This window comes from Onychostruthus taczanowskii, unplaced genomic scaffold (genome assembly GCF_017590055.1).
Source record: "Onychostruthus taczanowskii isolate IOZ18803 unplaced genomic scaffold, ASM1759005v1 scaffold73, whole genome shotgun sequence".
NCBI classification, from domain to species: domain Eukaryota; kingdom Metazoa; phylum Chordata; class Aves; order Passeriformes; family Passeridae; genus Onychostruthus; species Onychostruthus taczanowskii.
The window spans coordinates 2,282,421-2,296,583 of record NW_024505118.1 but is presented as its reverse complement, the minus strand read 5'-3'; the positions used below and the strand labels follow the sequence as shown (position 1 = coordinate 2,296,583).

General features: G+C 42.3%; 2 protein-coding genes across 2 annotated transcripts; both read left to right on the top strand.

Moving 5' to 3' along the window:
* Positions 1-3,762, top strand: TRMT10C (tRNA methyltransferase 10C, mitochondrial RNase P subunit). The gene is made up of 4 exons (XM_041422456.1): positions 1-118; positions 468-665; positions 1,599-1,735; positions 1,911-3,762. The coding sequence occupies exon 4, from the start codon at positions 1,942-1,944 to the stop codon at positions 3,193-3,195; it is 1,254 nt and encodes a 417-aa protein (XP_041278390.1). The 5' UTR covers positions 1-118; positions 468-665; positions 1,599-1,735; positions 1,911-1,941; the 3' UTR covers positions 3,196-3,762.
* Positions 3,763-5,172: 1,410 nt separating this feature from the next.
* Positions 5,173-14,163, top strand: LOC121345443 (PEST proteolytic signal containing nuclear protein). The gene is made up of 5 exons (XM_041422373.1): positions 5,173-5,254; positions 8,655-8,875; positions 10,780-10,854; positions 11,331-11,386; positions 12,362-14,163. The coding sequence occupies exons 1-5, from the start codon at positions 5,200-5,202 to the stop codon at positions 12,489-12,491; spliced, it is 537 nt and encodes a 178-aa protein (XP_041278307.1). The 5' UTR covers positions 5,173-5,199; the 3' UTR covers positions 12,492-14,163.

Sequence of the window (14,163 nt, the reverse complement as noted above, 5' to 3'; positions counted from 1 at the left end):
CGGCGCGGTCGGGGCCGGCGGTGACCGTGGGGCGCCTCGGGGTCCGCCCGGCCCTGCCCGGCCCTGCCCCGACCCGACCGAGCCCCGGCGGGCGGGAGCGCGGCCGGAGATCCCGCAGGTGCTTTTCGCCACCCGCGGCGCGGTACCCCGGAGGCCGCGGGCTCCGCCGCAGCGGGGGGAGCGGGCGCGCCGGCGTCCCCGGGAGGGCTGGGGGGCACAGCGCGGGGCTGTGGGTGTGAGCTGGTGCTCAGCGGCTCGGGTGCTCGGGGGCTGGTTTAAAAGTTCTTAAACACGCGCAGTGCTGCTCCCCTGCAGGCAGCCTCGTCAGTGAGTGTCTGAAGGGAGTGCCAAGGGTGTGGATCCTGGCTCTTGCCCGTGGTGCCAGGCCATGAGACAAGAGCCAATGGGCAGAAACTGAGGCACAGATGTTCCACCTGAACATGAGGAGCAACTTCTTTACTCTGCAGGTGGTCGTGCACTGAACAGGTTGCCCAGAGGGGTTGTGGAGTCTGCCTTACTGGAGATATTCCAGACCTGCCCAGACACAGCCCTGTGCCATGTCTCTGGGATGACCCTGCTTGATGAGAGGAGTTGGACGAGATCCATTGTGGCCCCTTGCAGCCTTATTCAGTCTGTGATTCTGAGTGGGCAGCTATGCTGGAGAAGTAAGGCAAGTTGTTCAGTCTCTGAAATATCAGTGAAGAGCCTTTCTTTTATTGAAATGAGTTGCAGTGAAGTCATGCTAAAAAAAAAAAAAGGAAAATACTTTCAGTACTACAAATCTAGGTTGTTTAAAGAGCCTTAGATTGATTCGTGCAGTAATGATGTTAGTGTGAATGACACACTGGAAGGTAACTTGGCTCTATCAAAAGCTGTCATCAATATTCTGTCATCAGTGCTCAATATTGACTTAAATGGAGCTCCAGTAATGTGAGTTAATTGAGGAACTGATCCCTGATTTCTCCATGCTTCTTTGATTATTACTTCTGCCAGTAGTTAAATTACTCACTGTAAAATTAGGGATACTTCCATTGTAGCACTTAAAATTTTTCACATTGTTAGGTTGCTTGGTTGTTCTTGTTTTTTTAATCTTGATAATGGTAGAACACAAGAGGTCTGCCACCAGTTTGACCAATTACTGTGTAGGAAAACACATGCCAGGTTATATAACATTTCTAAATAATACACTGCTCCTTCTGTGCCTCTTACCTGAGCAGGTACATATGTAAAAACCCAATATTATATCTTACTTCTTGTTCTGTATATCACATTATTTTCAGTTTATTAGGATTTAAAAATTAAGAATTAATTCTAGTTTTGTCCAAATCACGTTTTCTCAAGGACTGAAACTCCACTGATGCTTAGTTCAGTAATGTGCATAGGCCAAGGAAACTATTAAATGTTCTTGGGTGTGTTTTTCTTTTTGCAGACCTTTCATATTTAAATACAAATGTGGATAAAATTAATGGGACTGGGGGATTTATGTCCTCAGCTTTATGTGCCTATGCCAACTTCACAGACAATTTAGCAAAAAGAAAAAGGATGGTCTTTTCTTGTACTAGTTGTTATTCTTCCATCTCTTCTTTCTGTTTTCACAGGATAGATAAATTATATAAAAATACTTCTGGTTTGCATGCAGCATTTCTCTGACTGGTTGTGAAGGCTCGTCATATGATACAGATAACTTGAAGAGATTTTGGACAGTTCTTGAAGGTTGACTGCATTTTGAATTGCAGTAAGTATAGCTGGTTTAAGCTGTTTTATTTAGGAAGCAGTAAAATCATCGTAGAAGGAGGAATTTCTAGCATCCTCCAAGAAGTAACCTATTGTCTGTTAGTGTTACTAAGAATAAAAATGTGCATGTGTTTTCTTTGTGATTTCTGACAAGTTTTTTTCCCCTCTTATTGCAGATAAGTGTTGCAACACAGCACATGTCTAAATATGCAGTTTGCTAATATGCTTCTGAGAAGAATTGTAAGAAGTTCTGTCCTTCCATTTGCCACACAACATGGGATGAAAAAGGATTTGTTTCCACTCAGTAGAACTCTGAGTTTATCACTTTGTCTGAAGCAAGACAAGTCATATGAACCCTCAGAAAAACTGGATTTAGATGAGTGGAAGAAGGTAATGAAATCTGGGTTGCAAGAAGAGGTCACTGAGATGGTCTCAGAGCCTAAGGAGCTTTCCAGTTTGGCTGCTGCACGTGAGACTTTGGAGATGTGGAGGCTAGCTGGCAGAGCAGTTCCAGAAAATATTAGTGAAGAACAGCTAAAAACCTTTATGGAGTGTCCTTCTAAGTCAGCTAAAAAGAAGTATTTAAAATATTTGCATCTCAAAGAACTTCACAAGAAAAATGACAAGAGAAAGATGGAAGAGAAAAGGGAAAGGAGGCTGGAAGCACAAGATCAAGATTCAAAACCAGATGAGATCAAAAAGAGTTCATTCCTGTATTTCTGGTCCCACACTATGGATAAAGCATACAATTGGAGGGCTGCTCAGTCCATGATCTTTGGCCAGCCTCTAGTATTTGACATGTCTTATGAAAAAGAGATGTCTCTCCGAGAAGTCTCAAATACAGTGAGACAGATAGTAATGAGTGAAGGCAGCAATCGGAGATCTGTGGACCCATTCCACATCCACTTCTGTAACTTCAAAGATGATAGCCTCTATCACAGGGAATTTATCAAGAATTATAGAGAGGCATGGGACAAACTGCTTATCACAGTGACAGATAAGTGCTACACAGAAATCTTTCCAAAGGATAAGCTCATCTATCTGACAGCTGATTCTCCCAAAGTAATGAAAACATTTGATCACGATAAGATCTATATTGTTGGGTCAATGGTTGACAGGAGCATAAAAACAGGAGTCTCTTTAGCACGGGCAAAGCGACTAGGACTGGAGACTGCAGCCCTTCCACTGGAGAAGTATTTGCTTTGGAGTACTGGTGCCAAAAATCTCACACTGGATCAAATGATGCATATTTTATTAACTGTGAAAGATACTGCTGACTGGAAGAAGGCTCTGGAATTTGTTCCGAAAAGGAAATACTGTGGCTTTGTAAACAAGCCTGTGAAGGAATTGAAAAAAACGTTAGACCTGATCAACACACTCAAACTTGGAAAGGGACGGGAAAAAGTAGAAAAGCAATTTGCCAAAAACTACCCCCAGAGGTATAAACTAAAGCAGAAGTAGAGTGATGGGGAGGAAAATGAATTTTTTACACACAAACTGTGCCGTTTTCTTGGAACCCTGTTCAGCTTTTAATCTCAAAACATATTTTGTTGCTTATGTTTGAAATTACCGTCATTAAGAGTTGGGTTTTTTAATTACTTTAGTAGTCCAGCTGTTTAAATTTATTCACACATTATTGAAATTATGTAAGAGAAATAAGATAATATGTTGTAAAAAATCTACACAAAGACTGTCAGTCTGTTCAATTGAACTGTGCTTGCACAAGGGTGATTGTTACTGAATGCAAAGGTCTTCAGAGCTCTCTGCTTTGGAGGCTGTCTACAGTTTTATTCTGTAAGATCACTAAGATGAAGTAGAAGAGACTCTCCCCATTACTTCCTGAATCCTCTTGTGTGCAAATGAATTGACCTTTGATAGCTGAACTAAATGGTTAAAACCTTGTGTGAGTTTGGGGAACTGCACCATTTATTTCTGGATGTTCTATCTGCCACAAATAAAGTCCCTGTTTGGAAGGAACCAGGCAAATTTCTTGACTGTGCTGAAAAAAAAATAAATTAATCTTACCTACTTTTGTGTAAGACTTTTGTGCCAGAGTTCTTGTGTTTTCAGGCCATGTAATGAAGATTTCCCGAAGTGCTGGAACTTCTGAGATGGTAAACTGTCCTATTAGTAAATACTTAGAAGAGCAGAGAGCCTTTTAATATTCCTCACAGCTCAGAATATATTGGTGTCTCTCTGGAAGTCTGTGTTCAGGCTGCAGAGCTGCCATGGGCAGCTGAATACAGGTCTGGTGCCTGTGGGATGAGGAAGGCTTTCTGTGTGGGTGATGCTTAAAGTCAGTGATGGCAGATGACGAGTTGGTGGTGACCCACTCCCTGGTGACCTCTTCCTACATGCTGTTGTAAGGTGGGGGTTGGAAGGCAGAAGATTCGCTAGCTTGATACTGCCCTTCACTGCCTGTGGTGAGGTGCAGGGGCCTGCAGGCATGGATCACCTCTGGCACAGGGAAAGACCTGGCTCCTTTCAGCTGTGTGTGGTTGGGAAGTACACAAAGCTTCACCCTAGGGTGGTGTTCCAGGTGATGCTTCGGAGCTGCCTTCAGCTGCCTGGGAAGCCCTAAAGTGCAAGGACTGGCTGTGTGAGTGCGTGTGCCTCACTCAGGCAGACTTTCCTCGAGGAAGAAACAACAGTGGAGCTGCCTGCTGCTGAGTGTCATGCTGATGTGGAATGGTTTGGGCTGGAAGGGGCCTCATCTAGATCCAGCCCCTGCCATGGGGTGGGTACCATGCCCCTTCTGTCATTTGCTCTTCCTCCGTACAAACAGCCTCTCCTGATCTGTAAACTGCCTTGCACGCTGGGGTGGGGGAAGGTGGTGTCACTGCTCACTTGAGCTCGTGTTACAGAACCACAGACCAACCTCCCGAATCAAGCAGGGTCATCCCAGAGCACATGGCACAGGGTTGCATCTGGACGGCTCTAGAGTATCTCCAGTAAGGGAGACGCCATAGCCCTCTGAGCAACCTGTCCAGTGCTCGGTCACTGCGCAAGAAAGAAGCTGTTCCTCGTGTTCAGGCGGAACTTTTGTGCATCGGTTTCTGCCCGTCGCCTCTTGTCCCATTGCTTGGCACCACCGGATCCTTCTTGGCGCACCACCTCCACACACTTTAGATATTTATACACACCGAGGAGGCAGTGAGGGAATGAATGATACTGTGAATCACGGGAGGTAATCGTTAAACCACGCGCAGCGAGGAGGGCGCAGCAGCGGACGTGGTTCCTTCGCACCCCCGAGACGCAGAGGCTCAGGGTGCGGTGCCGGGGGGTGACTTGGATCCCCCGCTTTCCCCGGGGGAGGGAGTGGAAGCCGTGCCCACGTGCGCGGCGGCTCCAGACGACCGTCAGCCGCGGGGGCGGGGCCGGCCCGGCCGCGAGCGGGGCCTCGCGGGGGCGGGCCCGAGCGGCGCGCGTGCGCGGCGCGTGAGGCGGCGGAGGAGGCGGGGGAAAATGGCGGACGGCAGAGCCGAGGGGGAGAAGGCGAAGCGGCCGCAGCCCGCAGGAGGTGAACATGTAGCGCCTCTCGCCGCGGAGCTGTGGGGTGGGATCGGGCTCTGGGCTGGTCCTGCGGGGGTAGGGAGGGGCTCCAGGTGTCCCTCACCCGGCCGTGAGGTGCCCGGCCCTGCGGGGAGAGTGGGTGGCTTGGGCCTGAGGGGACTGCGCTGGAGGAGAGGCCGGTCGCGCCTGCTGTGCTCAGCTTTACCGGCGCTTTTGTAAAAATACACCAGCTTCTCCTTGTCCATGCAAATGCGTTATTTCTCTTTCCTAAAAATACACGGAGTACTTACGCCGTGTTCTGAGAGAAATACGACTGTTGCTGTCTGCAAGGATGAAGACAGCCTTAAAGATTAACTTTCAACAATTATGGTACCTTTTTTATAAATGGGTACAGTGAATATTCTTTAACTGGTGTTTTAAGCATTTGGGGATTTTTTGCATGGCAACAATCTGTAAGTTTGCTGTTTGGTTTTATAGTATTTATGTTCTGACTGGATATTCCTGTAATTTCTGCAGTATTTGGTTGGAAAGTTTTAATTGTATGTTTCTTTTCTTCTTTCTTCCCTTAAAGTTGAGAGGACAGTGGCTTTGCAAAGATAAAGCTTTTCTTTCTTGGTGTGTTTCTTCTTTTTGTTTTAGTGGGGTTTTTTTTTGTTTTAATCTGTCTGTAGGGAGAGGGCACTTCTTAGATCTGTTGAAAAATTAAATCGGGCTTGTAAACCAATCAGGATAACCTCCACAGTAAATGTTATTTCTGATAATCGCTGACATTTGAAGAGTATTGATTTTAGGTAGTTCCTTGACTCTTGGTTCTCTGTTGGGCTTCGGTGGCTTTTTGGTTTTTATTTTTTGGTGGTGGTGTTGGGTGTTTTTATTAGTCATACAGTAAGTGGACAGCATCAGCACATCAGTAGTTCATACTGTCTTGTGTACTGTTTTGTGTGCTGAAACATGATCTGAAGGAGTTGAGGTACCTTGGCCCTCAGGAGGAATAGTTGTTCTTTGAGGATTTTTGAAAGCAATTTGCAGTTCTTAGCTTTTGGCAAGATAGTGGGGCTTATCTTAAAATTAATTTAGCTGTGACTGGTTTGTTCCCACATGCCCCAGTGGTTCCCAGGCACAACAGATCCTGAAATGCTGTGCAGCTGGCACTGTCACTCTTGTCACTTCAGCCACCTGGGCTGTGGAAGTTGTCCACTCGTGTGGCGTGTTGATTCCCATGAGTAAAACTTAGCTGTGAAGGAGGACAACTTTTCATGTCTGCAATCCATGGAAAGGGCATTAGCCAGTCCAGTTTGGAAATAGTACTGGTGCTTTCTGCAGGTGAAGTATGACCTCCAGGAAATGATAAAGCAGCCTTGATATCTTGGAATATATATGTGGACTGGCATGGGAGATGGTAGAGACCTGTTTAATGGTAAATATGCCTGCGTTTCTGTTTCCTGCAGAAATGAAACAGCACAACAGCTCCCTCCCCTTCCCTCATTGTCCTGTGCCCCTTACAGCTTTCTCATCAAGCAAGAGTGTTTCTTTCAGCAGTCTGGTGTTCATCCTTTGGCAAGCCCAGTAGAAATAATGCTCAGAATGCAGTGCTGATAGGAACTAATTCTGGGAGAGATACTCTTTAGGATTTGGTGAGAAAACAGATGTGGGTAGATTGTATTAGGCTTCATCTTGTGCTTAGTGGTATTTGAGAATTTGCACTTTAAATAAGTAAGCTGTAAGAAGTAGTGTAATAACCTTCAAGCTAGCACTAGTCTAGGAACTGGTTCCCTCTGCCCTGACTTTTGGGCTGCTATGGATTTTGTCTATTATGAAAAAGAAGACTTAGCCCTACGGTTCCAGCAATTTTAAGGCCAGTGAATCTTCTACTTACCCTTGAATCAGTCTCTAGTGTACTGAGGCTGCACTTGGAACATTGTTTAATGTGATTTTATGGATGAAATATAAGGATGCTCTCATAGTCTCTGCAGGCTGCTGTTTGGTAAACTCTGCTAAGACAGCTACCAGTGCCCAAGGTCACTTGTGTAAATTTTGATTGTTTCTCTTTCCTCCTTTGTTTGTCATTTTTATATCTGTATTTTCTGGATCAGTTTTCTAGTAGCATTTTTTTTAATACAGTGAAAATTATTAAAGTTACAATTTTTTTGTGGTCTGCATATTTCTGAAGGTGAATGATAAATCCATTTTGGTTTCAATCACTTATTGATACCTGGAAGAATGGGCTAGAAGTAGTATATTCTGCTTCTTCTGATTTGGGAAATAGCAGACAAATACATATATAGACTGAGTCCCTAGTTTTTCTCTTTCCTGATGTTGTTTGCTTCTTTTTTTTTTTTTTTTTTTTCTCAGAGCTACAATCTTGTTGACCCCCAGTTCAGACTTTCTTCTCTCCCATTGCTTCATCTTACCTAGCAGCTTTTTGCATTAGCAGTGCAAAGAGCTTTGTCCCCTGATGGTCGGAATTTGCTGTGCATGGAAGGTGCTCTTCTCCATTTGATGTTATGAGGAACTTGTGCTAGCTCCAGTTGTTTTAAACTGCTGCTGTGAGCACTTCCCTGTCCATTCCTTAATGTGTGTTTGTTCTTTCCCCCCTTCTGCTGCTGCAGTGGTTTGCTTATTGCAGCAGCAGGGAAGTGTCTTTTTGCTGAAGCATTTACTCTCTTCAGTGTGAGTTTTCCAAGGACACCTTTGTCTCTTGGTGTAGCTGAAGAAGCTGATTTTATAGGAATGGAAGTGTTACTTGAATGTTTTTTCTCTGTGGATCACTGTTCAGCTGCTGTGTTTTCCATGCCTATACAAACCCAGAAAAGATGAAATCTGTATATATGCTTTTTTAGTGCTGATTCCTTCCTCAAGCAGAGCTTGGCAGATTTATTACAGATGAGATGCGGACAAGCAGTGACTTGAAAGATGATTGAGACAGCCGGCCTCACTGTAGTCACTCCCATGATTTTAGACTTGTGCCAGACAAGCATAGAGACTGGCATGGACATGATTTTGTAGAAATTTAGTAGAATTAATTTTAACTTAGATTATCTACTCTAGATTTGGAATTGGGATTCCAATTATGAAAACTTATCTGTGGCAACTTAAAAATTTAAAAAGATTTAGTCATCTGCATTTAATTTACTACATGAACTTTGACTTCCATACTAAATAAAGAGATGGTGCTTCAAGATTGTTTTCCTGGCTCATACAAGAAGTTCTTTACAAGTAGTGGAGTGCTTGCAGTTTCTTCTTCTCTTTGTGTTTTGCTGTCCACTAAATATACATTGGTGGAAACTGCTGTCACTAAAAACATCTTACCTATTGCACCCAAAGTATAATGCTTTTTGAGGTTGCTGCTCCCATCAATCTGCTCAGTAAAAGTAGCTCATCTTGGTAAGTTGTTTCGACTTCACCAGGACCTGAAGAAGAGGCAGAAAAACCTGTGAAAACTAAGACTGTTTCTTCCAGTAATGGAGGAGAAAGTTCGAGTCGCAGCGCAGAGAAACGGGCAGCTAATGAAGAAGCTGAAGACTTCACCACAAAGCCTGCTCCTGCCAAAATGTCCAAGTTTGGATTTTCCATAGGCAGTCAGACAACAAAGAAGGCATCTGCAATATCCATCAAACTGGGAGCAAATGTAAGTTTACTGTGGGCTTTTAATTTTAGGGAAACTGAGGGAAAAGGAAAGTGCTTTGGGGGAGGCTTCCTTGCAGAGGAAACCTTGAATTCACGTGAGGGTAACTTGGGAAAAGCTTAAGCAGGCATTGCAGGGCCAGCTAGTCGTGCATGTGTAAGTACTTCAAGGTGATTAATAACAGGTCAGTAGTCTCAGGAATCATAAGACTTGATTGAAACGAACTGTAGGTCTTTGAACATGCAGAATAATTTTATAATGAGATTTGATAAGTCTGCAATAATTTCCTTAGGGAAGTGAGCAGACTTGTTAAGCTGTTCAGGCTACTTTGAAATGAGTGCTGGGAGCTTCATTGCATAGGATGCTTAAAGCTAGAAGAAAGCATCTAGATGGCTTAATAGGTTGTCTTCCACTCCAAAGATCTTATTTTAGCATGGGGAATTGTAGCATATTTCCATGACTTTGCCAGTTCTTTGCAAGGTCAGTATGATTTATTTGTGTTAAATGCAAGAGATGGAGCTTTGTTAGATAGATTTCTAAGAATTCTGATTTCCTTGCTTGTCCAGCGCAAGGTATCCTTGTGCTTGTTCAGATGTGAATCTGATGACTCTCTGTGCTTCCAGAGTAATCCTCCAAGGACAAGCCAGGGGCTGCCTCTCTGTTTAATACAGTTCATGTACATTTCCCACCTGTCACTGTGGTGGATAGCTTATCAGTAGCTGTCTGCATCAAATTCAAACTCTAATCATGAAAGGCTTGCACCCGCAATGCCAGCATTTTAGGAACCTGCGGAGTATTAAAAGGGTGCTCTGTTCTTTTGAGATGGAAGGGAGATGTGGGCTGGCAGCATTCTAGGGTATAAATGCAGCCAGGTCAGCTCAGACTTTGGAAAAATGAACAAGCCTTCCTTCTCTGGGCTTTTAGCATGCTTCAGTTTCTCATTTCCAAAGTGGCAATAAATTTGGCTCAGGATTTCTGGTTCACTGAACTTAGTGGGTGAGGGACAGTGCTGAACTTTACCTGTTTCTCTTCAGTCATTTTTACTCCCCTAGTACACTCCCCATTCCTTGGGCGCAGATGCTTTAAAAATGGTGTGGTATTTGTCTGTTGTGCAGCATCAGCAGGAACAGCTGTAGGCAGTTGCATAAGGGCTCTGCTGCAGTAGCAGCTTCTAGGAGTGTGCAAAGAATTACCAGTAAAGGCAAAATGGAGAAAGCACTGTATATGATTGATTTAGTACTATAGTAGCAATCTGTTACTACTTACTTGGTTTTTTTCTCAGTGGTGTTGAAGTAACTCTTGGTACCACTGTTGTAGTACATGTAACAGTTGTGAGTTTGACAGCTTCCTACACTGTAAATAGAGGAATAAAAAATTGGAAATAAAAGAAATACTCTTTAAAGGAACTTATATTAATTGGACTGTGTGCTAGATACTGATAGTAGGTTAAAAGCATTGAATTGTTTTAAGCCATCACATTGTTAAAATGGAAGAAAATAAACATTTTTTTTCTGACATCGATGGATAAGAATATCCCAGAAGAATAATGGAAATAGTGATGCAGTAAAATTTTGAATACCACAAGTTATTCAGGTTCTGTTTTAATTGTTCATGTCATGCCCCTTGGCTGAGTACCCCTGCAGTGTGCTAGAAAGTTAAGACCTGCATGTGGGGAGCTGTTGTATGAGAGGGCTCAGCTTGCTGCTCAGTGATCACACATAAATGAGCGCTCGTTTTCCTTTGTCATTAGAGAATCCTTTATGTGCTTGATTCAGACAAAAACTTTTTTCCCAGTTGCCCATTTCGGTGAAGATGTTTGATTTAATTTGACCAAAATACTTGAAAAGCCAAGGGTAGCTTTTTTGAGTTAGTAGACTTACGTTACTTGTGCATTTTGTCTTTTCCAGAAGCCTAAAGAGCCTGTTCCAACCCTGGCTCCAAAAACCCTTTCTGTAGCAGCAGCTTTCAATGAAGATGAAGATGTGAGTAATAAGCCAGTGATAACACAAAATACCATTGGTGTGGTAGGCAGAGACTGGGTTATTTATGGTTCTTAACATAAACGTCAGGAATTTTCAACCTAGAAGCATCTTTTTTGGCTCTGATTAATTACACACAATAGCTCTGTGTTAGTTCAAGAAATCATTAAAATGTTGATAACTTCTCCCTGAAAATAAGATGCACAACATAATTTGAATTAATACTTGCTCTCTCTAGGCTTGATTAGGGAGAGGCCAAGGAAAGTTGTGCTTCTGGTTTGCTAAATATTTTGTTGTCATATTACTGCTCCTTCTTTCCTGGAGTTGAACAAAGGAGTTTATATTTTGTTCTGGAACCGTGTAGGAGCGGCACTGTGTCCAAAGTCGCTTTGCTGCCCTGTAGGGCCGTAGTGCAGCCTTTACCTTGTGAGGCGTTTGAAGTGTGCACAGGCGGGCTCTGACCTCCTTTGTCCCTGCAGAGCGAGCCGGAGGAAATGCCCCCCGAAGCCAAGATGCGCATGAAGAACATCGGAAGGTAGGGCAGCTTTGAACTGTGCTTTGGAGAAGGGTGTTGTGTGGAACACCTGCTCAGGGCAGATCTTCAGGATGGTTTGAGAATACAAGGAGGTAGAATAGGTTAAAGAAGCATTTCTCCAGAAACAAGATTTTCAAATGGGTCATCTACAGGTTAAAAGTACTACATTTGCATTTGAACTTTGAATCTTATTTCCATTTTTTGAGGAGGAAATTGAGTCTGCATTAAATAGAAGCTCTATCTTGGTGTGGGTTTTTTTTGTTTGTTTGGGGGTTTTTTTGTTTGTTTGTTTGTTTGTTTGGGGTTTTTTTTTGTAAGTGTAATAGGTAGGAATTCCTGCTTGACTCTACTTAGTATTTTTCTGGTTCTCCCTTTTATAAATTGCCTTGAAGCAGGTAGTCTGGTCACATTTTTAAACTCATGTGCAAGGGGAAGATAAGAATCATCTCTCAGACAAAGAATTGCTTCTTTACTTTATAATAAATCGTGTCATTTTTCTGCTTGTCCACATTTGAGATGGAAGGGGAACAGTCCTAAAATAAGTAGGGATCTTTTCAGAGGAGGCTTCACTTAAATTAGGGATGAATTTTGAGAATTTGTATTTCAGAGGTGTTTATCATGATACACTGCTTTTAAAGTGAGTCATTCTGAAAGTTCTCTAGTTTGGTGGCTTTTCTTTTTTCTACAGTAACAAATTTAGATCTTCAGTTTCTTAATCTTAGGAGTTGGCAGCGGTTACTGCCACTGCCACCTCCTCTCCTGCCCCATCTCATTGCTGTATTTTGACATACTGTGTACAGATCAATTCTGTGGCCAGCTTACAGTTGCTAGTAGTGAGGGCTCCTGATGTAACAGAAGGAAATTTGTGTGGTAGAGGGGCAGACTGGGCTTGAAATTGGCATTTTCAGTGTCATGTGGCACAGTCTACTGTAGTTGAGCTGGCTTTCTCAACTGCTCTTGTTTTACTTTTCACAGGGATACACCAACCTCAGCAGGACCAAATTCATTCAATAAAGGAAAGCATGGATTTTCTGACAACCAGAAGCTATGGGAACGAAATATAAAATCTCATCTTGGAAATGTCCATGACCAAGAAAATAACTAAATGATGTGGATTACAAGTTGGGTGTTTTGGGGGGAGGGGAGGGTGTAACATTAAAGGAACAGTTTCCTTTTTTAAGAATGGTATGAGACTATCTTTGGAGCCACTTTTTTAAGACTTTGAGTGGTACACTAATAAATGAGTTTGAAATTAGAGGTAATTTATGTTTTGTATACAGATTTCAAGGCATTTGCTAATTTTGTAGTTCATGTGATTAGTTTCAAAAGGTTACAGATAATAAAGAAATTGGAGTGGTACCTTTTTAAGATAATTTTTTTTGTCAGTGATTAAATAAGGTGGATGAAAAAGGTTACTGTCTCTTTAATCAGGTTAAAATTGAATGCTCTTGCATTCTCACTTCTGGCTCCCTCTTCATAACAGGAGAAACAGTTCACTCCTATGAATTCTGCTAAAGAGAGTGAGCATTGTCTTGAACTAGAAGTGTTACTGGACTATTACTTTGAATATAATCTTACACAGGAAATAGTAAGAACTTGGATTTTTTTTCTCCCTGCAGTCACCTTTTGTTAAGTCTCTGCAAACTAGGAATTACGTTGCTCTGAGTGGCTCTGGTAACTTAGCTCTGATTTTGTTTAAAACTTCATGTAGGGTGTGTAACCTTCAGTGGCCTGTTCTGTCCTAAGGAAACTGGCCTTGTCTGTATATTAGATACAGTCTGTAAAGAATATTCATTACAAGGGTAAATCAGTATTTTCAGTGTGCTCCTTTTAAATCATTAGCCTTGAGTAGTGCTTGTCAGCATTTCCTAGTGGTACACAAAAACCACCACCAAAAATACAAGCTAATGTACATTAAGCTACACCTTTGATTGAAATATTTTTCTTTACTATGCCTAGAAGGAATAAAAGCCACACCAAAAATCAGTAACTCACTGCTTAAGTATGAAAAATCTAAGATGCACTTTCCCTGTCTTGCCATTTAAGACAAAATGCCTTGATGCTTATGACCTCAGTGGACACTATCAGGTCAAAGAATTCTGTGTCTGCAGTCCTGATGTTCCTAGCAAGTATCAGCTTCAGAAATCAAACTTGACCTTTTCCTGCCTGTCTTCCTTTTGCAGTGATTTTCAGCAGTGACATGAATCTGGTCAGTTTATTTCTTAGCTTCCATGCTGCAGGACAGTGCTGAAGGATTTCAGTGCTAGTAATGACTGCCTAAATTTTAGTCTAATTTAGATTGCCTATTTGTAGAAACATTTTATTAACAGAACTGGTTAAATAGAACATTGTCAACAGCAATACCACCACCTGCCCCAGCAGTACCACCTCCCATACCCCAAATAAGCATAAGGTTCTTTTTAAACTCAAATACCTGATAGTGTCAACCACTAAATTAATTTCAGCTGGGAAATGGTTGTAGCATTCAATATATTAGTTGCTTTCATCCTGCCTCTAAAACTGTCTTCTTGTGAAAGTTGAATTTGCAAGTGCAGAAAGGAAAGTGCATCTTGAAATGTATTTTTTTATTATTATTATTATTTTAGGAAAGCTCTGACCACTTAGACTTTTGAGTTTGTAAGTTCTAAAAATATTTTTTTGTATTTTTGTATTGTATGTGTAATCTTTTTTCTTTTGAAGTCTGATGCAGTTGAATACCTGTAACTGTTTTCTTTTAAAAGCCTTGTTATAAACTTAACATAAAAATGTATACATTA